Source organism: Papio anubis, chromosome 1 (genome assembly GCF_008728515.1).
Source record: "Papio anubis isolate 15944 chromosome 1, Panubis1.0, whole genome shotgun sequence".
Lineage (NCBI taxonomy): Eukaryota > Metazoa > Chordata > Mammalia > Primates > Cercopithecidae > Papio > Papio anubis.
Genome location: NC_044976.1, coordinates 37,363,030 through 37,383,017, shown reverse-complemented (window position 1 = coordinate 37,383,017; position 19,988 = coordinate 37,363,030). Strand labels below are relative to the sequence as shown.

Sequence of the window (19,988 nt, the reverse complement as noted above, 5' to 3'; positions counted from 1 at the left end):
CCTGTAGTCCCAGCTACTCGGAGGCTGAGCCAGGAGAATGGCGTAAACCCGGGAGGCGGAGCTTGCAAGTGAGCCGAGATCGCGCCACTGCACTCCAGCCTGGGTGACACAGCGAGACTCCGTCTCAAAAAAAAAAAAATAAATAAATAAATAAATAAATAAATAAATAAACGTTCCATTTGATGGAATTCCATAAAGCTGTAAAAAAATCATGATGTAGATAGATAAAGGTATAAAGAATGCTCACAAAATAATAAAGAGCAAGATAGAAAACTACAACAACAGATATATATAAAAGCAACATTATATACATATGGATAGAGAAAAGATGATGGAAATACAGCAAAATATGAGTCTAGTAATTTGTAGGATTTCGGTGATTTTATTAGTTTATTTTTCCCTGCTTTCTATAAGGACAATATAGTCCATCATTTAACATCAGAAAAACAGTCAAAAGTCTTTTTTCCAAGCCAAGTTGAAGACGGGAAAAAAGCACTCCCCCTTAAAAAAAGAATTCACTCTCTGAGGGTATATGTTGGGGTGTGAGAGCTTGTCCTGATTGACTGTATGTGGTAACAGGGGACAGGCTTCTCAGCAGGCAGACTAAGTGGATGTCCCAAGTAAAGCTCTAAGAAAATGAGAAACATGATCTGACAAATGTATCAGAACTAAGAGAACCAAAAAGGACCATGTTCTTTCTCAGTAGTCACCTTTTTCTACTTATTCAACAATACTGCCACTGTTCAAAATACCTGAAACCCCTCATCTGGAACTAGCTACAGACTAGTAGTACCATCTTTCCAATGTTTTCAATAGTAGTACATTTTCACTCTTTGAGATTGGGTTTAATTTTGTCTTGGGTAATATCATCTTTTGACCAAAAATTAGGTATGACTATAAAATGACTATGGAGTTTCTTTTCTTTTCTTTTCTTTTTTTTTTTTTGAGACAGTCTTGTTCTGTCACCCAGGCTGGAGTGCAGAGGCGTGATCTCAGCTCACTGCAGCCTCCGCCTCTTGGGTTCAAGTGATTTTCCTGCCTCAGCCTCCTGAATAGCTGGGACTACAGGCACGCACCACCACACCCGGCTAATTTTTGCATTTTTAGTAGAGATGGGATTTCACCATGTTGGCCAGGATGGTCTGGATCTCCTGACCTCGTGATCCGCCAGCCTCTGCCTCCCAAAGTGCTGGGATTACAGGCATGAGCTACCACGCCTGGCCAACTATGGAGTTTCTTATGAGGGTCATAACCTGGCACTGAAGAGAAAACCCACAAAAAGCATGCTTAAATAAAAGTATGCAGCATAGGCACCATTGTTAGAATATTTTTTTAACCTCCTATGTTGACTACTGAAGGACATTTAAATATATGAATTTAGTTCAATTCAATTCCCCAAATATTCTTTTTATGCTTACTATGTGCCAGGCACTATGCTAGGTGAAGGAGACTCAAGGATAAATGAGACACAGTTCCCGCCTTTAGAAACAGTATAGCTAACATCTATCAGGCTCCTAGTCTGCATCAGATGTTATATTCACTATTTCATTTAATCCTCACAACATCTTGTAAAGTAAATTCTATCATCCCCTTTCTTACAAATGAAAAAACTGAAGCCTAAGAAAGTTACAGAAAACTTGACCAAGAAGTAAAGACTAGCAGGAAAATCAAATGTTTAATAAAATAACTAAAACATAATGTGATATGCTCTAAAATAAGTATGTTTAAAGTGCCATGACAACATAGCTGAGGGAGAGAGAATAATTCTACTGGGAATACAAAAACAAAAACAAAACTTAGGGAGGGAAAATGAGACTCGAGCTAGGCATTGAAAGATGAGCAGAAATTTGGTACAAAGAGAAGAAAATAATGGGATTCCAGGCAGAGGGAATAAGACAGTATATGCAAAGGAAGAGAAGGGCAAAATTACATAGGTATGTTGGGGTATATATGTTTTTGTGTTTTTTTTTAATCTATCTATTTACTTAAGTGACAGGGGCCGGGCGCAGTGGCTCATGCCTGTAATCCCAGCACTTTGGGAGGCCAAGGCGGGCAGATCACTTGAGGTCAGGAGTTTGAGACCAGCCTGGCCAACATGGCGAAACCCCATCTCTACTAAAAACACAGAAAATTAGCCAGGCACAGGGGCACATGCCTGCAATCTCAGCTACTCAGGAGGCTGAGGTACAAGAATGGCTTGAACCCAGGAGGCGGAGATTGAAAAAACAAAACAAAACAAAACAAAACAGGGCGTACTCTGTCACCCAGGCTGGAGTACAGTGGCATGATCATAGCTCGCTGCAGCCTCGAAACCCCCAGCTGAAGTAATCCTCCCACCTCAGCCTCCTGAGTAGCTGAAACTGAAACTTAGGCACACACTACCATGCCTGGCTAATTTTTGTGTTGTTTATTTGTTTTTAGAGATAGGGTTTTGCTACTGCTGCTCAGGATGGTCTCAAACTCCTAGGCTCAACTGATCCTCCTGCCTCAGCTTCCCAAAGCACTGGGATTACAGTCATGAGACACTGCACCTGGCCATTATATTTCTGTTTTAAAAGTCAGTTATCTCATAGTCCTATCACAAATTTTTCTTAGTCAAGGCTAGTGAACCACTTTCTCATCACTCTACTTCACCTACCTCTATGCCTCCCTAATTAATCCCTAATTACCTACTTATCCCAGTCATGGCACAGGTCTGGACTCTGCCAAAAAGCAGGACTTGGGTCAATAGTTCAGCCTGTCATACCCACGAGAGAGGTCCATCTGGGCAGAAATCACCCCAATAACTAAAGTTTTTGGCAGGCTCGAAAAATATAAGTTAAAGCCCTCCAGAAAAAGCACCAGCAGTGGAAAATATTGCACCCCAATCCTGGCATCAAAACACCAATAATTCATAGGAATTTGGGGATTGGAACTTCAAAAACTTGTACAATGTCTCTATTCTCCCACTGGATTCCCTTCAACAGTTACCCACTAGATGGAGGAATGTCTACAAGCTGAACCATGCCAAGAAAAGCAAAGTCAGTAACTAAATGAAGAGGGGAATCAGCCCTTCTGGAATACACAAAGATATTAGGTGAAAAGAAGGGAAGTAACCATTCGCCATAATTAGGGGGCACAGTGGGTGAAACTCAACCCACAGGAGGATTTGACAAAGGCAATGGTTTGTATCTAACTCTCTGTCTGGCAGCCCAGAATTGGGGGAATAGTTGTCTAAGACCTTTAGCAACATTCCAAAAAATAGTAAGGACTAAACCAAAAGAACTACAAGACCTCTTTCCAGGCACTTCTCCCACCTGAAAAAGACTCAGGTTGCGGGAGCAAAGAAGAGTTTAAATCTGATCCTTTCTTTGAGCGAACAAGAGAAACTGCTATATATTGTATGTTTTATGCTATAAAGACTATTATACAGCGTATATAAGTGAATGAAGCAAACAATAGTGAATGAGAGATTAGAAAACAGAACTCCATTCAAGGTGAGTAGTAGTGTGGAGAGAAAAGATCTATTGCCTTCACTCTAAAGCACCATACTACTGCTCTTTCTCAGAGACAAAGGTGCATTTTACACATATGCTTGATCACATGTGGGTATTCTTCCCTTCTTCACATAGTCTCTAGCACCAGACAGCAGCACTGTTCTCACTCCAGACTCTGGGGCTCTTTGCTGTGTTATTTGGGTTCTGTACCTCTAAGATGAACTCGGAGTGATCCTTCCACCTCAGCTTCCCAAGTAGTTAAGGCTACAGGTGCATATCACCACGCCCAGCTAATTTTTTAACATTTCTATAGAGATGGGGGGGGGGGTCTCATTATTTTGACCAGGCTGGTCTAGAACTCCTGGGCTCAAGGGACCCTCTCACCTCAGCCTCCCAAAGTGTTCGGATTATGAGTGCGAGCCACCATGCCTGACCTGTATATCCCTTTATAGCATACAAAGCTCTCCATATATATTTCTTAGAACCAGAGTTCTTCAACAGATAATGAAAGAAAGTAAAACATCTATATACCCTGGCAAGAAGGGAGTACAGATCTCCTGCCCACACCCTGTCTGCCACTTTCCTCATCCCTGAAAAAACCCAGCTTACTCCTTTCCTCCCTCTACCTCCTCCCACTCTCTACACACCCCATGGTTGCTCTGGGTCCAAAATCCTAACTACTGATGAAAGAAAAATGGTTTGAGCACCCTCCTCTGCAAATGGAAGTAAAACCGCTTATTAATTAGAGATGGGAAAGTAAAAAGATTTCATTCATTTTTTTTTTCGTTAATATCCAAAAAGAGTCCTACATCACATCTGAGTACATTCTTCTCATGTCTGGTCAGTGAAGAATTTGCCAATGATGCAAAGAAAACACTATTTTCTTTAAATATTACTTTAATAAACAGCTGCCTCTTTCAAAGTCATTGTTTTACCCTTTACAAAGGCTTACTTTACCAAGGGCTTACAAATAGCCCATCAACCTGCATTCCTCCCTCCACCCTCCTCCCCACTCCCAACTCCCGTTCTCTCTACATGGGACTCTGACTCACTGTAGATACAAGCAACTGGAAACCCTGGCCCAAGAAACCTAACTACACCTAGGTGAGGCTGCAGGGCCCTATGGCAAGAGCCCTCCACCCACACTGTCTGGCTACCTCAAAAAAAAAACAGGGAGTGCCCTGAGCCCTCTGAGCTCAAGAATGCAGGGGACATTTCTTACTTGTCCATTCAAGCAAGACAACAGGCTGTTGCTGAAGTACCTAAGGAGATTCTCTCCTACTCACTTAGGATTGCATTTACAAACTCTATCCCCTCTGTTTAATTGCCTAAACGCATAAAAAATAGGGCCAGCTCAGAGCAGGAGGGCTTGACAGACCCTATACAACACACACCATAATAAGTGTTCACATGATCAGCAAGGACAAAGGGTAGGGAGCCTGAAGCCTTGTAATACCTCTAAGGTTGTTGAGTCCCTCCAGGAACTTCTGATACTTGTAAGCGTTCATGCCCGGCCCAGCTGTGTTGGTTCACTGGCTGAAAGTAGGCACCATGGCAGTGACAGCTGAGAAGTGAAAGCATGCAAACCGACTGATCTCTACTCCTGCTTCTACTAGCCCCCAAGAACTGGACTTTGACCACATTTACAAGTGACGTCACCAGAGAAGCTTTATTACATTACAGCCTTTTGAGAGCCCTCATTTGTTCCAGTGAGCGGAAATACCTCCCCAGAAGAGGCCAGCCCCTCCTTTGTGCAAATGAGCTACGGGACCACAACCGCCCCTGCCTATCATCTGCCACCTCATCTGCCACCTTCTCTCTAGACCCCAGCCCAGGCTCCACTGGGATTACTGCTACTCTTGCTTAAACTCTAGGGAGAGAAGCTGCTTTTCAGGACACCAGTCGGGGCTCATTTAATATTTGAGAAAATCTTTAAAGGGCCATGCTCACCACAAGAATGTCACCACAACAGGAGCTCTTGAGCAAATATTACGTGGCAATGAGACAGGTTTTACAAAATAAACAATACTCTGCACCCTCCTTATAGCAGTCATGTTTATAGACTGGAATATAGCCACACAACAGAGGAGACACTGCCTATCAAGGCAGTTCAAGGCAGGGGGAGGGAAGAAGCAGAAACTGTCAAGCTCATTTCCTAAATGTTAAAAGCACAACCATTCATACACGCCCCTCTCCACAGATAACCAGAGAGAAAATGCAACCCAGATATCACCCACATGTCCCCAACTCCAGGACACTATTTCACTCAGATTTGTTTCGGGGTTGCTTTAATGTGTCAGTCACTACTGCAAATTTCTTTCTACTGTTGGCCTCAAAAAGATGACCATCCCAGGCCGGGCAGGGTGGCTCACGCCTGTAATCCAGCACTTTGGGAGGCCGAGGTGGGCGGATCACGAGGTCAGGAGATCAAGATCATCCTGGCTAACACGGTGAAACCCCATCTCTACTAAAAATACAAAAAATTAGCCGGGCATGATGGCAGGCGCCTGTAGTCCCAGCTATTCGGGAGGCTGAGGCAGGAGAATGGCGTGAACCCGGGAGGCGGAGGTTGCAGTGAGCGAGATCACCCTACTGCACTCCAACCTGGGCGACAGAGCGAGACTCCGTCTCAAAAAAAAAAAAAAAAAAAAAAAAAAGATGACCATCCCAATAGTCACAGGCTCTTAGGATAAGCTACCCATATTATAATTAAAGGGGGGAAATCCTGAAATTTCTACAGCATCTTTGCTGTAAGGAACTCAAAATGGCTCATCTGCATTATTAGACTCATCTTTGAAAGTATTTTATGAAAATAATTGCTTTTCATTATCAGATGAGAAAACAGAGGTCCAGCCTGAGCAACATAGCAAAACCCCATCTCTACAAAAACTCCAAAAAATTAGCCGGGTGTGGTAGTACGTTCCTGCAGTCCCAGCTACTTGGGGAGCTGAGGATGAAGGATCACTTGAACTTGGGAAGTTGAGGCTGCAGTGAGCCAAGATCACACCACTGCACTCTAGCCTGGGTGACAAAGTGAGACCCTGTCTCAAAAAAAGAAAAAGTAAATAGACAGAGGTTAAGTATCTGCCCAAAAGTCACACATTGTGCCAATGAGAAAGCATGGCAAGAAGCTATGTTCCCCAAATCTGAGCTTGAAAAATTCTTGTTCATCTTATCACAAAAGCCTTGGCATACTAGAAACTCAGGAGGTGTCAACTGAGTCAGATCCCCTGAACAATCCCTCATATGGGAGATACACGCACCCCACCCCTCACCAAGATTTGAAGTTTTTCAGACAACCTGGCTAACAGGATGCCACTGAGTGACCTAGGGAAGAGTTCACAGCATACCAAATACACTGCTCTGCAAAACTCCCAATTACAAAGGTTGGATGCAGGAGGAGAAACTGTGTAAGCAGCACTGTAAAAACAGAGAGAAAAGGGAGTATGCCCACTTAAAAAGATCAGGCTAAATAACTGTGACAGCTGCTAAGATAATGGAAAGGGGCTGGGTGTGGTGGCTCACGCCTGTAATGCCAATACTTTGGGAGGCTAAGGTGGGTGGATTGCTTGAGTCCAGAAGTTTGAGACCAGCCTGGGCAATATAGTGAGACCTCATCTCTATAAAAACTAAAAATGTTAACCAGGTGTGCTGTCCCATGGCTGTAGTCCCAGCTACTGGGGAGGCTGAGGTGGGAGGATCACTTGAGCCCAGGAAGTTGAGGCTACAGGGAGCTATGATTGCACCACTGCACTCCAGCCTGAGTGACGGAGCAAGACCCCAACTTAGAAAGAAAGAAAGAAAGAAAAAAAAAAAGATAATGGAAAGGAAAGTAATAACCAACCCAAGCTTTTGTGCCTTCCAATGCTACTAGTCAGTCAACAGAACCAGCAAGGTACTACTTTGTGCAGATGTATTAGGAGTTATGTGGAAACACAAATACATGGTTCATTTTCTCAAAAAGCAACTTGATAGGCAAGATAAACAGGTTAAAAAGGAGTTTAGTGCTTAAAGAGCATAAATTAGACAGTAGGATATAGTAAAAAAGACAAATATGGATTCTTGTAGAGACAATCCCAGGATTTCAGAGTCTTTCTCAACTTTGCCACTAACTAGCTATATGAGGCAGGAGGCTCAAATTCTTTTTTTGTTGTTTTTGGGACAGGGTCTTGTTCTGTCACCCAGGCTGGAGTGTAGTGGTGCAATCTTGGCTCACCACAGCCTCGACCTCCCAGGCTCAAGTAATACTCCCACCTCAGCCCCCAAGTAGCTGGGACTACAGACACACGTCACCACGCCCACGCCTCGCTAATTTTTGTATTTTTTGTAGAGACAGTGTTTCACCATGTCGCCCAGGCTGGTCTCGAACTTCCGGGCTCAAGTGATCATCCCGCCTTGGCTTCCCAAAGTGCTGGGATTATAGGTGTGAGCCACCATGCCAGGCCCCCAAATTCTTATAAAATACTAAGTCACAGGCCGGACATGATGGCTCACGCCTGTAATCCCAGCACTTTGGGAGGCCGAAACAGGTGGATCACCTGAGGTCAGGAGTTCAAGACCAGCCTGGCCAACATGGTGAAACCCCATCTCTACTAAAAATACAAAACAATTAGCCGAACATGGTGGTGGACTCCTGTAATCCCAGCTATTTGAGAGGCTGAGGCAGGAGAATCACTTAAATCTGGGAGGCGGAGGTTGCGGTGAGCCGAGATTGTGCCATTACACTCCAGCCTGGGCAACAAGAGCAAAACTCCATCTTAAATAAATAAATAAATAAAATACTAAGTCTTAACTTTTTTTACGTCATAAACTCCAGTGAGAATCTGATGAAAACTAAGGACACTTTTCCCTAGAAAAAGATATATATTTATCTACATACAAACTTTTGTTTACAAGTGGAGAAGTATCAAATGGACCTCAGCTAAAGAACTCCTGAACTGACCTTAAGACCTCTTCTGTGTCATGATCTGAAAGAAATTAGCATAGTACAATCTGAATTTAAGTGCTGAAAAGAGTAAGATGTAAAGGAATGATCAATCAGCTAAAGAAGAGCTGGTCCCTTTTGCTTTTTTGTAAGTCTGTTCAGAGACTCCTCCCACCTAAAGAAGGAAAGCAGACTAGACAACAGCAATCTAACAACAGGAACAACTGACTTAACCACTTGAACTAAGTGCATTTAAAAGACAACAGATGCTAGTTTGTCATTTCCTCTGTGTGTTTCACCATTAAAATTGTTTAATAACATTTATTAGATAAAAATTAAACAAAAACAAGGATGTTTGGAACTATGGAATGAGTGATGGTTCCAAAGAGGCTCTTGGGAAAGGAGAGTGGTGGTGCAATGGTCTGGCTCTAGTTGTATTCTTGGAGACCAGGGATCTTTTTTCAGAATCACAGCATTTCAAAGAATCATAGTTCAATACCTCTGTATGCCTTTCATGGCTATTCGTCTTTTATCCTCCAATGGGTACCACAAAGGCAAACAGTGAGATGTAATCTTAGGTGGTAAGAGATTCTGCCCTAAGTTCCAGACACAGACAGGCAAATGTGAAAGACTTAGGATCTGGCAGACTAACAGGCATTCTTTGGCCAGCTGCTGACAAAGTGGAAAAAAAGCCCTTCTGTCTCCAACAGCCCTTACAAAGACACAGACACCTAAGAGCTGAGTGGAACTTGACTAAGTGCAGCCAGATCAGGATGTCCAGACTACAGTGCATGAGATGTGGTCCTGAGGGCTTCTGAATCTACAGTGACAGGATAGCTGTTTAAAAAAAAAAAAAAAATCCCTTACCCTGCTCAGGGACAGAGCCCAGATGAGTCAGGTTCCAGATACTGCTCCTGAAACAGGGCAAGTCCGTCAGCAGACAGTTACAATCGAAGAGAAAGATCTTGACCAATGAGGCGAGAACAAGTCGCATCTTAGAGTTTCCATAGTTCCCCCAAAGCCCCCTAGAAATTAACACCTTCCATAATTCCTTTGAAGCAATCTTTCTCTTAAAAACAAAGGTCCCCCTCCCACAGAACACCCACATATCAGTGTCAGTGAAACTAAACCTGGACAGCAAGATTAAAGAATTCATTCAATCATTCATCCCGCATGTATCTGTTGAATGCTTACCAGGTACAAGACACTGACCTAGGTGTTAAAACCCAGAACTCAGTCTCACCAGAGGGAGAGCAGGACAAAAAAATACGGCAGTGTCTCATCCACGGCCATACCACCCTGAACACACCTGATCTCCTCTGATTTTGGAAGCTGAGCAGGGCCAGGCCTGGTTAGTACTGGATAGTAGAAATGGTAGTGTCTCCTCAGATTCAAAGATGAGGGTCATGGGGTCATCAAACTAAGGGCACAGCTGACTTCCAACTGCTCACTCTTCAGACAAACCCTGAAGACATTTAAGAACAGAAAAGGTAACTCTCCTCATATAAAAATACACTGATTTTCTTTGAGGCAGAACTGACATCCTGACAACCAGTTGCCACTACTATCCCAAAGCAGCTGCTAACCCAGGAAACAGCAAAAATGTCTCCAGTGACTTAAGAAGCCAATAACAAAAGCAGGTGCCAGGTTCAGGGTCCTATTCAGGGAGCAACAGAGATCACTTTCTTCATTGTCTTCCCCTGGCAGCAGTGTCTGGTGGAGAGAAGGGTTGAATTACACCTTGTCCTTCTGGTCTACTGGACAGAAAATGAGTCTGCCACCTGAAGAAAGGGCCGTCCCCAGGGCCATAGCCGCCTCTGCAGGGCTGAAGAAAGGAAGACAAAAGAAGTCAGGCTTCTTACTTAGAAGGAAAGGGCTGAAATGGCAAGACCAAGTGAGGCTTTAAAGACAATTAAGTGTAGGTCTGGCAAAAAGGATACAAAGAGCTCTGCTCACCCTGTGGCCACCCCAGGCCTGGGAAATTACGTGATGTGGATTAGACCTATGCTACAGGGCCCAACAAGAGGCTTTAAAAGAGCCCATGCTTTAGGCTACAGACCCTCGAATAAGCTCACTCTCCTTGAGCCTTTTCTTTTTGGCTGTGGGTCCAAGGAGAAATGGTTGGCTCCTTTGAGTCCTTTCCTCCCTAAGGTGCTTATGTAATACTACAAGATCAAATGAGGTAAGAAGCACTGAGCACCTGAGAGAGAAGGCAAAACACTTGCTTTTAGGATAAATCTGTACCTACAGGACCTCAGATTCTAGCCCCACCTGAGACTAAGTTTCCCCTCTCAGTTTATAAAATCCCCAAATAACCTAAAAGCCTCATTGCCAGGCATTCTGAGGACCTAGGAAAAGATCAGAGGTAAGAGTCACCTTCCACTGGAACAAGGTTATAGATCTCTAGCAGAGAGATGGAAGAGTAGGACATTTATTTCCACAAAGGCATATTGAAACAGCCAGGTGTAACAGAGGTCAGGTCAACAGCTTCTTACCTCCCGCAAGAACAGTTTCTCTAATCAACTCCATCTAAACCCAGAGGATACAGCTATACCACTAAGTCAGCTAAAGGTCAGTGCCAGATTAGGAGAACCACATTTGGTTATTCTGAAAAACCTAATGGAAGAAAAGTGCTTGCTGGCTCAACTCACCTGGGCTGTTCTGCCAGCAAATCAAACAAGTCTCCAGAAACATAAGCCACCAATTGCCTTCCTTTTTTTTTCCTTTTTTAATTTGTTTAAGTCACTGGGTTTGTGATGAAGTTCTGGTAGCATTCTTTTGTTGCTTTTCAGCAGAGGAAGAAAGCAAAATAAACATTTTTCAGAAGTTAGATTCCAGACACCAAAAATAACATAATGGAATTTTCCTATGAAGCTGCCTTTTGCTAACAATGAGGCTATATTTAAAAAGAAAGTCCAAGATAGAATATATGGTGGCGAATCCAGAATGTTAGTGTATGAATTCTGAGGAACTTTTTACTCTGACGTCTAAGATAAAATTCTGTGGGAGAACATCACAATGTTGAGGAAGTGCTAAAAGTACCTAACAGGGAGAACCTCAATGAGGGTGTCAACATCTGTTTAAAAAGTAGTGGGTACATATGTATCTGCTATACATTATCTGTACTTGTCTATATGCTTGAAATACACAAAATTAAAAATTACAGCAATGTGACTAGAAATATTCCATAGAGTTTAAAAAAGAAAAAAAAACATTAAAGCAATGAATCAAAGTATCCATCAAATTTACAAGTACACATACCTTTTGAAACAACAATTCCACATTTAAGAATTTTACAGGCCAGGCACAGTGGCTCACGCCTGTAATCCCAGCACTTTGGGAGGCTGAGGTGGGTGGATCACAAGGTCAGGAGATCGAGACCATCATGGCTAACACGGTGAAACCCCGTCTCTACTAAAAATATAAAACGTTAGCTGGGCGTGGTGGTGGGCACCTATAGTCCCAGCTACTCGGGAGGCTGAGGCAGGAAAATGGCGTGAACCCGGGAGGCGGAGCTTGCAGTGAGCTGAGATCGCACCACTGCACTCCAGTCTGGGCGACAGAGCAAGACTCTGTCTCAAAAAAAACACACAAAAATAAAAATAAAAAAAGAATTTTACCTAAAGATATACATATGCACGCCAGGCGCAGTGTCGTACGCCTGTAATCCAGCGCTTTGGGAGGCCAAAGTGGGCAGATCACAAGGTCAGGAGATCCAGACCATCCTGGCCAACATGGTGAAACCCCATCTCTACTAAAAATACAAAATTTAGCTGAGCACAGTGGTGGGAGTCTGTAATCCCAGCTACTTGGGAGGCTGAGGCAGGAGAATCGCTTGAACCTGGGAGGCAGAGGTTGCAGCGAGCCAAGATCGCGCCATTGCACTATAGCCTGGGTAACAAGAGCAAAACTCCATCTTAAAAAAAATAAAAAATATATATATTTTATAAAAGACAAGAATATGTGTTCTGAATCCTGATCCCAGTGCTGCCACTGAACACGTACCCTTCTTAATCATTCATATACTCAACAAGCAGTTTTTTTATTCACTACCCTGTGCCAAATTTGTAGAGCACTGAGGATGGAAATGAAGAGCTCTCAGTCTCTTTCCTCTCTCAACTTATAATCTAGTAAGGGAGGCAAACAAGCAAACTAACACATAATATGGTACAACTAATACTGATAAAGAGATGCAGAAGTAAGCAAAAAGGAAGCCTAGTGGCCTAGGTAAGGATTTCCAAAGGAGATGATGCTTGAACTGGGACCTCAGGGTCACAGAGAATTAGAGTGACGAGAACAGAAGTGTTTCAGACAGAGGAAACAAAGTAGAAACATGAAGCATTTAAGCAACTCAAAACAATTTAATATGGCTAGAATGTAGCGTACATTCTACTTTGGAAGAATAATGGCAAGAAATGAAAGCTTTGCATACCATGCTAAAGAAACCAGATTCACCACCCCAAAGACAATGGAAACCCATTGCAAGGGCTTCCGAGTGACTATTTTTATAATCAGATTTTAATTTTAGAAAGAGCATTCTGGCAATAGCAAAAAGGAAGGGAGGAAACCAATTAGGACACTATAGTTATAGAATATGAACTAAGAAAGTAGTACTGTTATCAAAACAAAGGAAAGGACACAGATTTAAAATGAAATTATACAACATTTGATTTGAGTTGGGGTCCAGTAGGGTGTATGGACAAAGAGAGGGAAGATTCTCAAATGATTCCCAAATATCTCACTTGTGTGCCTGGGTAGAAGATAGTACCTTAAATAAAGTAAGGAATAAGAGAAAGAAGAGCAGGTTTGCCAGAGTAAAGGGTTTCATCTGGAACATGTTGAGTAAAAGACACCTACAGGATATCCAAAAGAAGTCCTCTAGCTCTCAGAGATAAAATCTTGGAGCTCGGAAGAGAAAACTGGCCCAGAGTCACCACAGCAGTTGAAGCCATGAGTACGAATAAAATCACTCACGAAAACTATATAGAGTGCCAAGGACAAAATCCTAGAAAGCATCTTTCTTTAAAGGTCAACAAAGGGAAGATAAATATGAAAATGAGGAAGAAAGAAAATCAGGAGAGGATAAAATCACAAAAGGTTAGGAAAGGAGAAACTTTTAAGGAGAATGGAGGTTTCACAGTGTCAAGTACCACAGAAAGGTCAAGTAAGATCAGAGCTGAAAAATTACCATTGGATTTGGCAATTAGGAGGTGACTGGTGACCTTGACAACTGCAATTTCAGTATAGCAGAGAGGGCTGGAAGCTAAAGGGCAGGTATATACCATTCTGCAAGAATCTTGGAGGAAACAAAGAACATGGCTGTGAAAGGGGATTCTCACTTCACATCTTTTGTTTTCCACTCCCCCTCCCATAATATGTCTGAGTATTTAAGAAAAATAAACAGGAAAATGCACATTAAAATAATGTTAATATTTTAATAGGTATTAGGTACAGAATGACAGTAATCCAATGTATCATTACCATTACCTTAAAGCAGATTCCATTTACTTTGTAAATCACCAAATATTTTTGACACTGTGCAAAATACAGAGCTGGTAATGTGAGAGACAAAAAAGGTTTATGCCAGGCACAGTGGCTCACGCCTGTAATCCCAGCACTGTGGGAGGCCAAGATGGGCGAATCGATTGAGCTCAGGAATTTGAGACCAGCCTGAGCACATGGCAAAACCCTGTCTCTACTAAAAATACAAAAAAAAATTAGCCAGGCATGGTGACATGCACCTGTAACCCCAGTTACTTGGGAGGCTGAGGTGGGAGGATTGCTTGAGTGTAGGAGGTTGCAGCGAGCCGAGATTGCACCACTGCACTTCAGCGTGGGTGACAGAGTGAGACTGCCTCAAAAAAAAAAAAAAAAAAAGGTTCATGATACAGTCCCAAGTTCTAGGAGTTTAAAATCCTGTAGAAGAAAGTAATGCATACATACAAACAGGATGTTAAAGTACAATACAAATGATACAGGAAAAAAATATGACTAGCATTAAGTTTAGAAAACTGGAACTAACTTCCAATGGAGTGATCAAAGACGACTTCCTACAGGGCTTTTAGGCAGGTGATGAACAATGGGGTAAGATTAAGACAGTCTTGTCTGGCTTAGAAGTGAGAAAGCGGTTGGAGAGAAGGCTAGAGAGGCAATTATGAACGACTTTAAATATCAGGCTGGGATGACTGAACCCTGGCTCTCTTCTACTGCAGCTCTGTAGTGCCAACTGCTTGCTGAACATTTCCACCTGAGCATGTCACAGCAAACAGAACTGAAATTACTAAAAGTGAATCTGTATCTTTCCTCCCAAAATCAATGCCTCCTTTTATTTTTATTTTATTTTATTTATTTATTTATTTATTTGAGACAGAGTCTCGCTCTGTCACCCAGGCTGGAGCGCAGTGGCACCATCTCAGCTCACAGGGACCTCCGCCTCCTGGGTTCAAGTGATTCTCCTGCCTCACCTCAGCCTCCCTAGTAGTTGGGATTACAGGGATGCACCGCCATGCCTGGCTATTTTTTGTCTTTTTAGTAGAGACGGGGTTTCGCCATGCTGGTCTCGAACCCCTGACCTCAAGTGATCCCCCCACCTCGGCCTCCCAAAGTGCTGGGATTACAGGTGTGCCACCACATCCAGCCAATGCCTCCTTTTAACTTCCCACTTCAATTAATAGCACTATCCTTTACCCAACCCATTCTCAAGTCCTATCAGTTCCTCCAAATACCTCTCCCAGTCATCCTCTTCTGTATTCTAGAGTCACCCTCTCTCTTCTGATCCTCATTACCTCTCACCTGGATTGTTAAAATAGCCTCAAAAAAACTGACTTTCCTTATCCAATTCATGTTGCACGTGCTGCTATATTAATATTCCTAGAAACACAGCCTTAATTAAATCATTCCAATGCATAAAACCTCCAATGGCAACATAAAATCTACCAAATGGGGAAAAAATCTCAATGAAATGTAAAACCCAACCACATGGTAAAACTTTTGTGGAGAGTAGTTTGGCAAAAGTTTTTTAAAGTACTATAAATAACTTTTGACTCAGCAATTCCATTCTTAGGAATTTATCTTTTTAAAAATATGGTTAAGCATGCAAATATATACATGTAAGTATATTGATCTCATTGTTCATAACACCAAACAGTACAAAATTACCTAAAAGTTCAACAATAGAAGACTGTCTCAAGTGCAATGCATCCGTACAATACTGACAGCAACATATTAATAAATCATGATGCTGATACATATTTTTGACACTGAGACTTTCAACATACACTAAGAAATATGTTACAAACTGTTTTTTTCCAAATATGTATTACATGCATATTTGCACAAGAAAATATTTGAAAGAAAACATCAAAATATTTATAGCAGTTATAAACGGTAGGATTTTAAGTCATTTTAATTTTATATTTTTATTTATTATTTTAAAATCTTCTTACAACAAACATGAATATTTTGTGAAGTAAAAAGGGGAGGGGAGATTCTGCCACAACTGATACCCAACAGTAGCATAGCTCTTTCAGATTTTTCTGAACATTCTTTATCTGGAGAAAGCAGGAACTCTATATACAGCCCAACAATTCTACAAATTGTTTATGGCACCAAAAAACAAAGATGAAGAAAGTACAGCCTGCAGTCACTGCACTCATGGTCTAGGGGAGGCTGACAATTAAACAGAAAACTGTAAAATAAAGATGATAAACACTATCACAAAGGGATGTACATCCTACCATAAGAACTCAGACAAAAAGGTAAGTGAAATTTTTTACTGGTTGGGATAGAAGGAAAGAATCAGGAACACTATTAAAATCTATTAAGTTTTGAGTTGGGACAAAAGATTACAGCATGAACAAGTATTTGTGAGGCAGAAAAAGTAAAAAGATCATTCAAGGCATAGAAAACAACATAAACAAGGGGTGAAACTGATCATCAGTTTTTAAGAGGAAATGTGGCGTGAGCACTGGCATAAGTCAAAGAAGACGAGAGTCTAAAATAGGGCAGTGAGTCTAGCCAGGAAAGAATAGCTGTTGAGATATTTTTCAGCTAGACAAACAGAACTTAGTGTCCAATCAGATGTGGAAAATAAATAGGGCCAAGTAGGGTGGCTCATGCTTATAATCCCAGCACTTTGAGAGGTCAAGGCAGAAGGACTGCTTGAGGCCAGGAGTTCGAGACCAGCCTTGGTGGTATGTGCCTGTAGTCCCAGCTACTTGAGGGGCGAGGCAGGAGGACAGCTTGAGCCTGGGATATTCAGGTTGCAGTCTGCTAAGATTGTGCCACTGTACTCCAGCCTGGGCAGCAGAGCAAGACCCTGTTGAATAAGAAAGAAGGAAAAGAAAGGAGGAAAAGAAAGAAAGAAGGGGAGGGAGGGAGGGAGGGAAGGAAGGAAGGAAGGGAGGGAGGGAGGGAGGGAGGGAGGAAGGAAATGAAAGAGAAAAGGGAAGGAAAAAGAAAAGAAAAGAGAAGGAAGGAAGGAAGGAAGGGAGGGAGGGAGGGAGGGAGGGAGGACAGGAGAGGAGAGGAAGAAAAGGGAAAAGGGGAAGGGAAGGAGAGGAGAGAAGAGAGGAAAGGAGAGGAGAGGAGAAGAGAGGAGAGGAGAGGAGAAAGGAGAAAGGAGGGGAAAGGGGAAAAGGGAAAGGGGAAAGGAAAGGGAAAAGAAGAAAGGAAGGAGGGAGGGAGGAAGGGGAGGAGGAGGAGAGGAAGAGGGAGAAGGAGGAGGAGAGGAATAGGAGAAGAAGAAGGAAGAAGAAAGAAGGAAAAGAAGAAGAAAATAAAGGAAGACAAATATTTGTGGGTACCCAGTAGGTGTATATATTTATGGGTTACATGAGATATTTTGATATAGGCATGCAATGTATACTAATCACATCAGGGTAAATAGGGTATCCATCACCTCAAAAAATTTGTGTTTCAAACAATCCAATTAAACTCTTTTAGTTATTTTTAAATGAACAATTAAATTATTCTTACTATAGTCACCCTGTTGCACTAGTGAATACTAGGTTTTATTTAGTCTTTTAATTTTTTTGCATCCATTAACCATCCCCCACTTCCCTGTGATTCCAACCCCCCTTCCCAACTGCAGTGACATGATCTCAGCTCACTGTAACCTTCACCTTCTGGGTTCAAGCAATTCTCATGCCTCAGCCTCCCGAGTAGCTGGGACTACAGGTGTGCGCCACCATACCTGGTTAGTTTTTGTATTTTTAGTGGAGACGGGGTTTCGCCATGTTGGCCAGGCTGGTCTTGAACTCCTAACCTCAAATGATCCGCCCACCTCAGCCTCTCAAAGTGCTGGGATTACAGGCGTGAGCTACTGTGCCTGGCCCACATTTTCTTTATCCATTCATCTGTTGATGGACACTTACGTTGCTTCCAAATCTTGGCTATTGCAAACAGGCTGCAATAAACATGGGAGTCCAGATAGCTCTTCAATATACTGATTTCCTTTCTTTTGGGTATATACCTAAGGAGTGGGGTTACTAGACTGTATGGTAGCTCTATTTTTAGTTCTCCAAACCATTCTCCATAGTGGTTGTATAAGCTCAGTTCTGGATACATTACATGCAAATTTCTGTAGGCGACAAAGTGGAAAAGGACAGTAGTCATTTGGAAATACATGTTTGGACCTGGGGGAAAAGCTCATACGATAGGTAGTTACAGATTCTGGTAAGAGAGTCATCACTGTACACACAGATGAAGTTCCTAAATGAAATTACCAGAGTAGGTCAGCTCATCCAGAGATAGCACACAGTCAGGGAAGGAAAGAGGTCCAAATGGTGTTAAATGCTGTTACAAGATGAAACAGCATGAGAACAAAAAGAGGCTGCTGAGTTCTGCAAGCAAGTCATCACACGCAAGAGCCTTTCATTGGGATGGTGGACACAAAGCTTGGCTATAGTGGTTCACAATGACTAAAGGAGTAGAAGAAAGGCTGTTGAGATAGTTTGGTGGTAAAGAAAAAAAAAGCACAGAAAGTTAGTCTGAAGAAGAGATAAGCTTAAAGGAATTTTTATCTTAGGATGGAGAAAACCCGAACATATTTACAAAGAGTCACTAGGAAGGGAGGAACTAAGAACACAAAAAATATATGTATATGCCCAGAGACCTGCCTCTGAAATAGGAGGGAATGTGGTAAGGACTGGTAAAGGCTACAGATAAATTGAGATGTAAAAGGCTAAATGACTTATTGAGAGTTTATAAGGTGGGGTGGAGCAACAAGTTTGAAGAGAATGATGAAAGTCTGGAATGGCTGCTATAGAAAAAAATGAATGGCAGTCAACCAGAAGAGAATAAAAAGGTTTCAGGATAGGATTGAGAGCCAAGCTGTGGCTGGAGCTCATAAATCTGTAACAGAGTCAGTCAGTACACTGTTATGCAGTGGCACTCAGTAGCTCAGTGGAGAAAATGAACACAGGTTCAGCAATGGGGATAGAAAAGAAAGGTGTGGAAGAAAAAAAAGAGATCTGAGAATGCCAGTACAAGCCCTATTGTACGTGACAGGTCAGGAAGCACTGACACCATAAAGGGGCTGATAGACTGGGAAATAGCAGAGAACAGGTTTAATGTGCATAAAGGAAAGGATAAGTGGAAAAAAGGAGGTTGTGACCAGATTCTGGGATGTCTAGGAGGAACTGAGCAATTGCACGTCACCTAAAATACCCTCCCCCAAAAAACTTAGTCATCTATAAGACCAAAACTGGTGAGGCAAAGTGGCTCATACCTATAATCCCAGCACTTTGGGTGGCCAAGGAGAGAGGATCATTTAAGCCCAGGAGTTTGAGACCAGCCTGGGCAACATAGTGAGACCTTGTCTCTTTTTTTTAAAAAAAAAAAAAAAAAAAAAAAAGGACCAAAATTGATGCCATGCTGATTTCCAGGCCATGCTCTGATATATAAACTAGTTCTTCAAATGGGGCTGACACCTCACATGTTGTTAGAAGGGAATTCCAATGAGAGACTGGCAGGGTGAAGTTCTCCTCTAAGCTGCTTCCTTCCTTAAGATTTGATCTGGATCTCTGGGTGCAATATCAGTAACTTCAATAACTTGAGATTATGAGAGTTCTCATGTATGTGGAGTTGCTAAAAATAAAAGTTTAAGAAATTGCTGGCTGGGCGTGGTGGCTTACCCCTGTAATCCCAGCACTTTGGGAGGCCAAGGCAGGTGGATCACCTGAGGTCAGGAGTTCGGGACCAGCCTGGCCAACATGGTGAAACCCCGCCTCTATTGAAAATACAAAAATTAGCTGGGTATGGTGGCAGGCACCTGTAATCCCAGCTACTTGGGAGGCTGAGGCAGGAGAATCGCTTGAACCTGGGAGGCGGAAATTGCAGTAAGCCGAGATCATGCCATTGCACTCCAGCCTAGGCAACAGAGCAAGACTCCGTCTCAAAAAAAAGACCAGGCGCAGCAGCTCACACCTGTAATCCCAGCACTTTGGGAGGCCGAGGTGGGTGGATCACGAGGTCAGGAGATCGAGACCATCCTGGCTAACATGGTGAAACCCCGTCTCTACTAAAAATGCAAAAAAATTAGCCGGGCATGGTGGTGGGCGCCTGTAGTCCCAGCTACTCGGGTGGTT

General features: G+C 42.6%; 1 protein-coding gene across 11 annotated transcripts in view; it reads right to left on the bottom strand.

The window, feature by feature from the left end:
• The window catches only part of MACF1 (microtubule actin crosslinking factor 1), a 409,997-nt gene that overhangs the window by 324,361 nt on the left and 65,648 nt on the right, over window positions 1-19,988 (bottom strand). Inside the window, exon 1 of one of the 11 annotated variants that reach the window (XM_031667215.1) lies at window positions 4,933-5,881. The exons of the other annotated variants lie outside the window; for them this stretch is intronic. Within the exon in view, the coding sequence (XP_031523075.1) occupies window positions 4,933-4,984 (52 nt within the window). The 5' untranslated portion in view covers window positions 4,985-5,881. Of the gene's footprint in view, window positions 1-4,932; window positions 5,882-19,988 lie in introns of those variants that run through there. 11 annotated transcript variants of the gene reach the window in all.